General features: G+C 42.2%; 1 protein-coding gene across 5 annotated transcripts; it reads left to right on the forward strand.

Moving 5' to 3' along the window:
* The first annotated feature begins 2797 nt into the window (after positions 1 to 2797).
* LOC133717864 (probable AMP deaminase) lies at positions 2798 to 7480 on the forward strand. 5 transcript variants are annotated; one of them, XR_009849985.1, is made up of 11 exons: positions 2798 to 3932; positions 4014 to 4160; positions 4776 to 4869; positions 4960 to 5003; positions 5406 to 5535; positions 5634 to 5827; positions 5919 to 5993; positions 6216 to 6303; positions 6434 to 6495; positions 6850 to 6963; positions 7092 to 7474. XR_009849985.1 is itself a non-coding variant. In XM_062144606.1 (10 exons), the coding sequence occupies exons 6-10, from the start codon at positions 5773 to 5775 to the stop codon at positions 7203 to 7205; spliced, it is 420 nt and encodes a 139-aa protein (XP_062000590.1). In that variant the 5' UTR covers positions 2798 to 3932; positions 4014 to 4160; positions 4776 to 4869; positions 4960 to 5003; positions 5406 to 5535; positions 5634 to 5772; the 3' UTR covers positions 7206 to 7480. The 5 variants fall into 5 exon arrangements, 4 of the variants coding, with proteins under 4 accessions (XP_062000590.1, XP_062000593.1, XP_062000591.1 ...); XM_062144606.1 differs by lacking the exon at positions 6216 to 6303 and having other exon boundaries at positions 7092 to 7480; XM_062144609.1 differs by lacking the exon at positions 6216 to 6303 and having other exon boundaries at positions 4779 to 4869; positions 7092 to 7480.
* Positions 7481 to 9766: the final 2286 nt, after the last annotated feature.

The following is a 9766-nucleotide window of genomic DNA, read 5'->3' on the forward strand; positions in this document are numbered from 1 at the left end:
TGTGGAGGAAGATATAGGCATGCAAATATCCACCCTTGGATGGACGGTCAAAGAGGAGTCAAATCGATGTCAGTAAATCGAGATTAGTGATTCCAAATCTCGGGAAAAAAGGGACTAGCAGCATGGGAGGAGCGGTTTTTGAGGAGTTAGCTATTATTAAAGGATTAATAGCATGTGGGGAAACCGAACGGTTTTCGAGGAGGTAACTGTTCTTTTCACGAGATTATTTTTCACGACTGTTGTTTTTCAACGAGTGATTAGTGCCTTAAATCTCGGAAAAGAAGGAATTATTGGCGCTAAGAATTTTGAGTTGGGAGCCAGCAAGTGGATCCAAAAGATACATATTTTCTCAAAATCCTCACCGCGAGTCTCTTTTTTGACGCGGAGCATATTTTAAAAAAGTTCATATTATTTTCAATATACAACTATAGGGGCCTATATTTGGGGCCTTGCGAGACACAATTATTGGCTTCTCACGAATATTTGGATATCAGGATAAGAAAATATTATTGTATTCATAAAGTGGCTTTGCGGCCAAAAGCAGTACATTCATTACAAAGCCAAAAGTGGCTAGAATACAAAACAGGAATCTTCGGATTATCTTCTGAATCTTTTCTCAAGTGGAAGCAGCTATGGAATCCAACGTCGGGTTGAGCCGCGCCCCTTTACATGGAAGCGTCAAAGGAATACAACATAGGCTTGGCCAACGCCATTATCCATGAGAAGGGGAGACTCCAGTGAAAGAAAATGGAGCCTCCAAGCCCCCTCAATTGGAAGCAGCTATGGAATCCAACGCCGGGTTGAGCCGCACCATTATCTCCTGGAGGGGCAGAGAGTGAAGGAACCGAATATCAGCTTGAGTCTCTGCACCCCCTCTAGCCTTGGTAACCACCATTAGTTGGACGTGAAGTATAGGAACAACCATTCTGTGGCTTGAACCCATTCCTTTAAAGAGTCCAGCCCTTCTCATCCCTCCAAGATTCTATCAAGAAGAGAAAGAGGGAGAAGGAGGTGAGAACCAAAGCCCCTTCCATCTGGAGGGCACAACACGGGCCGGGTCCAGAAGGAAGGAAACAGAGGAGGAAAGACGAACCTCAGAGTGGCCGTCCTCCCTTTCTCCGTTTCGCTCCGTGTGTAGGATTATGACAAAGATGATCTCGCATGATCGTGGATCCCACACTCAGAGCCCCCTCGCGTTTCTAAACCAATCTGAAGCCTGGCATTGTTGTTACATACTCCAGAAAGGACGAAACAAGGGGTTGCCTAAGATTACGCCATGAGGCCTAACTCAGGCTTAAGATTACGCCATAAAGCCTAAAATTTAGAGGCTAAAGGTCATTTCATGAGGGGAAGATTTGTGAAGAAGGAGAAAAAGAAGCAAGGATTGAAAGGCCATTTCTCGAATATTTCAGAAAAGTTGTTGTGAGTATTCCCTTCCTGAAATACAACTATTTATAGGGACTTCAGGCAAATCCCCACCCTTGGATGAAGCTCAATTTCAAAACCGATGTCAGTAAATCGAGCTTAGTAATTCCAAATCTCGGAAAAAAGGGACTAAGCAGCATGTGAGGAGCGGTTTTTGAGGAGTTAGCTATTATTAGAGGATTAATAGCATGTGGGGAAACCGAACGGTTTTCGAGGAGGTAACTGTTCTTTTCACGAGATTACCTCCTCACGACCGTTGTTTTTCAACGAGTGATTAATGCCTTAAATCTCGGAAAAGAAGGGATTAACAGCATGTGAGGGGACCGAACGGTTTTCGAGGGGGCCTACAGAGATTGGCCCGCAAAGCTCAATTTCAAGCAAAGTTCCTCCACGCGGAGTTTCGCCGGCCTGAGTGGCCCGTTCTCTGAGATGGGTCAGGTTGCGGCCCATTTCTTCAGAAGCAGCCAGAGGTTCATCGAGTTGGGCTTCTTCTGTAGCAATCGCGTTTTCAACAAAGGCTAAACCGGTATGGAGGTCCTCGATCCGAAGTTTGAAGTCGGACCTTTGGATTTGTAATTCCCGCAGGCGGATGGTTCGCTCATTTAAAATACCGCGAGAGATGTCCATTTCTCGAGAGAGGCTATTCAAAGCCTCTCGAGTGTCGTGAGCCTGGGCGTTCGCGGCCGGTTGACGTTGGCGGGCCTCATCAAGTTCATTCAGCAGATCGTCAATGGCACTAAATTGCTGTAGGGTCAATGCCTTCTCCTGGCAAAGATACCTTAGGGCTTCCAAGACTCGCGGGAGGATGTCTGTCTCCAATACCTGAGGACCCAGATGTTCGTGAAGCACCATCTTAGCCTCATCCACAGCAGAAGGAGGAGTTATCTCCAACACCCTAATCAGTCTCTCGAATCTGGTGGGAGGAGGAGGAGGCAGCAGAGGCGCCACAGGATCACGAACCACCAATGCAAAAGGGTGGACAGCTTCCTCAGTTTCTTCATCTTCAATAGGTTGGTCTATCCCTTCAGCCGCGGGAGAATCTGGAAACTCAACTCGCGGCTCACCATGGGCAAGTGGAGCAGATTCAAGCACAGAGCCCTCAGCTTCAACGGTTGTCTCATTTGTTCGCGAGACTTGGGGGGCACCACCACCGTCAGTATCATTTTCCATCTCTGGGGCGACTGTCCCGCCGATAAGACCAGCAGCGTTTGCAGCCACCTCCTCGGTACAAACAGAATCCTGGTCAGGTTCAGAAATGTCAGAGAGCGGGGTTGGATCTAAAGGGAAATGGAAAGTATTGGCCAAACAGTGGCTTACCTCTCGAGCTGTCGGGTCAATACACTACAAAAAAGAATTCAATTAGCTTCACCAATTTGCGTCGGCGTGCAATTGCCGTCGCTAAAGCCTACTCTTTTGCGACGGCAAAACTTGACCGTCGCAATTGTATAGAGATTTTGCGACCGTATTAACTGCCGTCGCCCCTAGTGGTCGCCAACCACTATGAATTTACTTCGGCAAGCATTAGCCGTCGCAAGTTTTTAACAGTTTGCTACTGCAAAACACTTGCCGTCGCTTTAGGGTGGTTATCTGAACGATTCTATCTCTTTGATTAAAAGAAAACTTCTTTTCTTTCTCTGCGCTGCTCTCTTTCTTCTTTGACCCCATGACTCCATCTCGATCCGACACTGATGATTACTTTCAGATTTCCTCTCTAGATCTGCCAAATTCGTAGCAGAATGTAACCGCCGACTAATTGCTGCGATTTCGGTCCTGTCAAGTTTACCAAGCTATCTACAAACCAATCGTTCCTCTCAAGATCCTTCCTCTGGGTGAGAAACAAAAGGAAAAGGTCAGTACTATGTACATCTGTATGTCAAGAGTTCCTTTGAAAATCTGTTAATTAGATTGGGTTTTCATATTATGTAAACTTTCACCGAATCTAATATCAAATTCTGATAGGATACGTTAGGGTTTTAGTCTATTTTGAAGATCGAAAGAGTTGTGAGCTCCCTTTGTAGTTCCGCTTAAGAGATTTAGGTTTTTCTTTTGGGTCCGGTAATTGTCTCCCTTAATTCTCAGGTCTGGTTGTATTTGGATGTGAATATGGTCTCGATTATTATGGGTTTTGTTTAAAGTTGTGGTCTTTCGATGGATATTGGGGGTTTTAGATTTGTGGGTTTTCCATTGTTTTGTTTTTTGGTGAAATTGGGTTTTGGGTTTGGTTTGTTTGATCGTCGATTGTGGAAATTGAAAATGAGGGTATGGTTTTTGCTTGATTGTTCACTACAAAAAAGAATTGCAATGGCTACACATGGATAGCGTCAGTAGCCAAAAGGAGCATTGGCTTTGAGGTATTGAATATAATTTCATTCATAGTTGAAGGGTTTTGGGTTGAATAGAATTTCATTCATGCCTGAAGGGACGTTCTGTTACAGTGAATCTCTGATATAGTTGAATTTGCAGAAATTGCTGGATGCTTACAGAGGTTAAAAAGCTCAGAGAAGCAGGTTGGGAACATTTATTTAATTTGAAAAGTATACAATGTTTGGGGACAAAGTCAATTGTTGTGGTATTTCAATAAACTACAGAATATTTGCAGGCATTTCAACTCTGACCATCCCTGTGCAGTTCCAAGCAAACAAAATGGACTCAATTTGGATAAATACTGACAAACCAAGGGACATTGTTTAACGTTTATGAGCCAAAGAAGAACGATCTAAACTTTGCACTCAAAGGTCAGCCTCTTATACTTGATACAATTCTGCTGATTTATTATTCATATCATTACTCCACCATAGAACACAAACCACTAGATGTAATGTGAAAGCATAGAACACTTTGAGATTTTTCATTTCATCAGCTTTATGCCAATTTACTATCGCCTCAAACATTTTCATGTGTTCAATGATAAATTTTGAATTCAAATTAAATTTTCATTTCAACCAGGTGTGTGATTTTTCTATCCTTTTGTACACTGTTCTTCCATTTTACTAAACAGCCACAATCTGGATTGAACATGATTGAATCTGTCTGTGCTCTTTGTCTTAATGGACTGGCTAAATTGATTAATAAATCATTAAGTTGGCCAACCTTCATTCTAAATACCTACAAATCAGAATGTTGTTCTTCTTTACAACCCAATCAAACTAAACTAAGTAATTGTCAGTGTTTCCTTTCAACTGATTTGTTTTAGGATATTTAATCCTGAGTATAAATAATGACCTTATTCTCATCAAACATACTACTGTCTTTTTAGCTTTTTATTAGCTGCTAAATTTACAAGACCTTTCTCTTTGTTTCTGGCATCAACTGATGATCAAAGCAATGTTCATTTTTGTTTTGTTGTCTAGAAGAAGTGTGAAAGCCAAGATTGGGAAGCTACTGTTCACTGTTGTCAGCAAGCTCTTATTGTTTGCACTTTGAGTTTTGACACCTCCACATTTGGTAAGAACTTCCTCTTTCTTTTCAGGTTGGGTTTATGTCACGTTTCTTTCTAACATTGGCAAGTTTTTATGCCCACAATGTCATTTGAAGAACTATGTATTGCTGGAGCTATCATTGTCAAGTTTCCTGTTTTGGTATGTAATGCCAATTTACTATCCTTTTATATAATTAACTATTAATTTCAGCCACATGTATCATTTTTCTATCAGAATATCCTTATATTGTTTAGAACTGACTGTATTGCGCAGAATATCGCTTTGCCTCCATTTCCTGCAATTCATATTACCACCCTTTTTCTTCTTTACTTCTACCGTGCCTTCTTGCTGTATTGACTAATTTGGTTTCCCATGCCCTTTTAATTCTTATGGCTTTGATGAACTTGCAAATTTGCAAGATTTTTTTTTATGGCTTGCAAATTTGCAAGATAAATATGCAGAGAAGTATACATTCAAAAGCACACATGATATTTAGACAAAGATATAGTATATATTAGCTAGATTCTGAACATGCAACTCCTTTCTTTTTTCCTCCTCCAGGGGAGCTCATCTCCGGGACCTTCCAATACCAAAGTTTTTGGCCATTTTGTCAGCATGGGATTTTCCAATAATGGGGGCAAACTACTTTGAAGCTACTGTCAAATGGTTGCCAAAGCTATTCAGGAACATGGTAAGGGCATTATGCCATATCATTCTGTGTGGTTTATACTCGGATTCTTGGAATGCTTCAGTTTTACCATATTTATCACACTATGATAAAATATCCAGGCGAGGAAAGCGCCGATTCAATCCGTCACATCATTGTTTTCAGCAATAGTACTATCTTCAACTGTCGAGATCTCAGCCTCATTCTGTTTTACATGCTTTGACAGTCCTTTGAGATCAGATAGACAAGTTTCTTAGCTCCATGATGAAAACATGTCATTGTTACTTTCCTTTTTCTCTTTTTCCTGTGCAATCATGTAAGTTCTTTCTTTACCTCCAACATAAAACTATCTGAAGTTTATGGTAAATCTCCAGACATCTAACATTTGCACTTATGATTTCCAACAGACAATAAAAACAAATGTGAGGGCAAGCGTGTTGCTGAGACCTTGATGTTTGACTATCATCGGCAACATGGGATAGGTATAATCTCATTTCTCTTTTCCTATTTCCTCCGACTAACTTTTGGTGTTTTTCTTTTCAATGGTGAAGTCGGTCAATGTTTTTCTCTTTATTGCTTGATGGATTTAATTGACTTTCTCTTTGACTTCCATTCACTGTGTGCTGTTTTTCTACAAAATGCATTATATAACTATGTTCATTCAAGTAACTATGTTGCATTTTTGCAATTGCTTTTTGCTTTAGCTTCTGGGCACAGTTTTTACTGCCTATGCTTTCTGTTTTCAAAAAAGGCTCAGGGAGATTTTCCTTAAGCAGGATAATCTTATCCAAGGTATAATTGTTTATTGGCTTACTTGCTCTTTTCATAGTTAAGTATTGGATTCTCAAGCCATGGCTTTTGAGATGTTATTTCTGTCAAGTCTTAGAGGCATTAATTTTCATGATTATCTTTTGTTGAATAGGCCGTTTCCTTGCTGAGCTGACAAAGCAAGTGTTTTCTGATCTTTCTGCCAGTAAATATCAGGTGCTTTCATGCTCTGCTACTTTTGTATAGGTTTTAGTGGTTTTATTTCCCTTTTTTTTAATCATCAATTATGAAGAATGATAGACTGCTAGTGTGGATTAACGCTCCAACTATTAATTAATTCATACATACTTTAATTTCCCAATCTGTTGGATGTAAATACTAGTGTTTATAATAATTTAGATATCTGGATCAAGTTTAGGTTTCTGAATGATCCTTCCTTGCCTCTCTGAATGTTCATTGATATGGAACAAATGACCACTCCCTCTCCATTCCTTCTTGTTTGTTTGTCTTTCTTATTTCTCTGCATGTCCAGATTGGCTCCTTGCCTGATGCTCTGTTTTTATACTGCAGATGGCTGAGCACAGAATATCAAAATATGGCAAGAAGCAAAGTGAGTGGGACCAAATGGCTAGTTGGATAGTGAACAATGAATTGTACAGTGAGAATGTTGTATGGTTGATACAGGTAAATGCAAGATTACCTTTCAGAAATAGGTCATATGAATTTGGGGGTTCTAGTAACAATGTTAGATTTAGGGTTTAGGATTCTGTAAAAACTTGAATTCTTATTATGCAATTTTTGTCTTCTTTCAGCTGCCACGGCTGTACAATATATACCAGGAAATGGGATATATTGTACATACTGTATCATTATGTGATAGGTTCAAGATGCATCCAGTGGCCATGAAATTAGAAGGGAGTCCATAGGAGAAGGAGTTCATCCAGATTCAACTAGTGATCAAGAAATTGAGCACGCTCCAGTACTCACCAAGCCCTCTAGTTAATGATAAATAGTATTGTGGTCAAGTCTGCTTTTGAACAATATTAAGTTTGGGAATGTTTCTTCCAGAGTTTCAGTTATCTAGTATGGTAGATTCTTAGTAGATTCGTATAATTATGAAAGACTCTGGTTTGTTTGGTTAATTTCAATTTGTACTTGGTAATGAAATATAACTTGGCACTTATCAGTTGTGAGATAGCTATGAATGAAAGGATTATTTTGGTGCTTTATATTGTTTTACTATATCTTTTGATTGTGTGTAAAATGGCAGAAAAAATTGGGTGGTCAATTGGTTGTCGCTAAAGCTTCATATGGACAATATTTGAGGTGGCGACGGCAATGACGCCGTCGCAATTAATTTCACTTGGGGTGGAGGGAAAATTTCATTAAAAAAAAAAATTAGTTTATTGCAAGCAAATAGGTTACTTGCGACGGCGTTTTCAGTCGCTACATGCCGTCGCCAAATAAGCGACCAAATCATTGCTACGCTCGTTGCCGTCGCTAAATACGGTTGCGACGGCATTTTGCCGTAGCCATGAGCAATGGCGACGCCACCAACGACAACGGCGTAATTGCCGTCGCCTAGCCGTCGCCATTGGTCTTTTGCGACGGCAAACATACTTTCCGCGATGGCACAAAGCCGTGGCCAAATGAATTTTTTTTTGTAGTGATATCTGGTACGTGGTCACCAAGAGGAAGAGGCCCCGCCTCATTCACCTCTTGAACCTCTAGTGCCGCGAGAATCTCTGTCGTCATCATTTCCTCATAAGCGGCAGAAGTCTCAGAGTGGCTTTCCACGCTTTCATCCTCCGAGGAGTCGTCATCGGAGATCGTTATTAGAATGGTAGGACCTTGCAGATGCTCTGTAGATGTGGGAGACGGAAGAGGCGCCACGGGGTTAGTTGATGCTTGAACTAGCGAGAGAGTTGGTTCTTCTGCAGTGGCTGAGGGTCCAGCCTCGCTTAGGCGAGAGGGATTAGTGGTCCTTTGACGGACCTGTCAAAAGATACATAGTGAAGATCCTGCCCAGATTCTAAAATTTAAATAGGATAAGACGGGGTCGGAGTTTACCAATCGCATTCCCAGAGGTTCGTCATCTTCAAAACTCTCTTCGACAAATTGAGCTCGATCGCGTTTGCAAGCAAAGACAGCAGTGGCCTGTACGAGAAAAGAGTCATAACTCAAAAAGGGGGGAAGCACCAAATATACAAGTTTGGGATCATTCTTAACTAAATTACCTCAGCGGGATCTTCATCATGCAAAGACTCTCCCTCAGAAGTCTCCTCTGCTATTGCCTTTCGTTTCCCGGCCTGAACAGAGGCTATCCTGCTCTGGGTAGTTTGCTGCAAAACACACTCAGGAATAAGAGCGGGAAAATCAACACAAGGAAAAGGAATGGTGAAGAAAGACAAAAACTTACTGTTGCCCTAGGCTCGTGGATTTGTATCCCTGGACGCGATGAGCGAGAAGGTAGAATAGGTCGCGGGGGTTGTGCTGCAGGGTTGGAGAAGCGCTCAAGAATCTTGCGGTCCTCCGGACCAGGAATACTCATGCCACGAAAGATCAGGACGAAGAGTTCGTCATGTGGCAGGTCCCAACAGTTCACGGACACTTCTTTCCACCAATCAGCATAATCTTCGTCGACATCGTTGAGGGGGTACAGCGCTCTGACCCAAGGGGGAATCACTATCAAAGTAAACTGACTCTGAAAAGGGACAGACCCAGGTGGGGCTAATCTCCGCCAAGAGGTGTAGTAATTGGCAGAATCAACCAGAGGCCAGGGTACCAACTAGGCCAACCCAAATTGGCGAGCGAAGTGGTTAGGGGCATAGAGCTCATAACTTACGCGGTCGGTGGCAAGACGAATATCCAAGCAGGAGATGGCGCGACGAAAGGCCAGGAGGGCTCTTTCGCTATGATCCCGTCCACTGGGCAGAAAGCCATCGTTAAGGGGAGGAGGGAAACTCCTAGAAAGGACTATTTTTGGGTCCGGCATCTCTCCCAGCAAGTACAAGTAAATAAAACACTCGGAGTAGGGAGGAGCTCGATACCTTACGTTGCGGCAAAGCCAGTTCCCCAAAAGGGAATCAACTGGAGGTTCCTTTGGAATATCACCGCGACGGAAGAGAGGGAAATAAATCTGCAGCCAAAAGGCAAGGATCCAGAAGGGACCACTAATTTCGGTATCGAAGGGGCGCATTACGGCTCTATAAAGGGAGCGATATAACGCACCTAATACAGGTTGCCCAAGGCCAACGCAAATACCATTGTAGAGAGCAGTGGCCAGAGAATTCCAGGGCCCAGTAGGTTTGTTGGAAGAAGTGCAAAAGATAAATTTGCAAAGCCAGAATTCCAGGAATGCGATACCTCCTGTATGGTCACGCTGGGTACAGTAATAGTCGCGCCAGAATGGGTAGGATCTGCTGTGATGCCCTCGACCAGCCATATCCATTCTCAAAGAAAATTGAATGCCATCAAACTGACCATG

The sequence above is a fragment of the Rosa rugosa genome, chromosome 6 (assembly GCF_958449725.1).
Source record: "Rosa rugosa chromosome 6, drRosRugo1.1, whole genome shotgun sequence".
NCBI classification, from domain to species: domain Eukaryota; kingdom Viridiplantae; phylum Streptophyta; class Magnoliopsida; order Rosales; family Rosaceae; genus Rosa; species Rosa rugosa.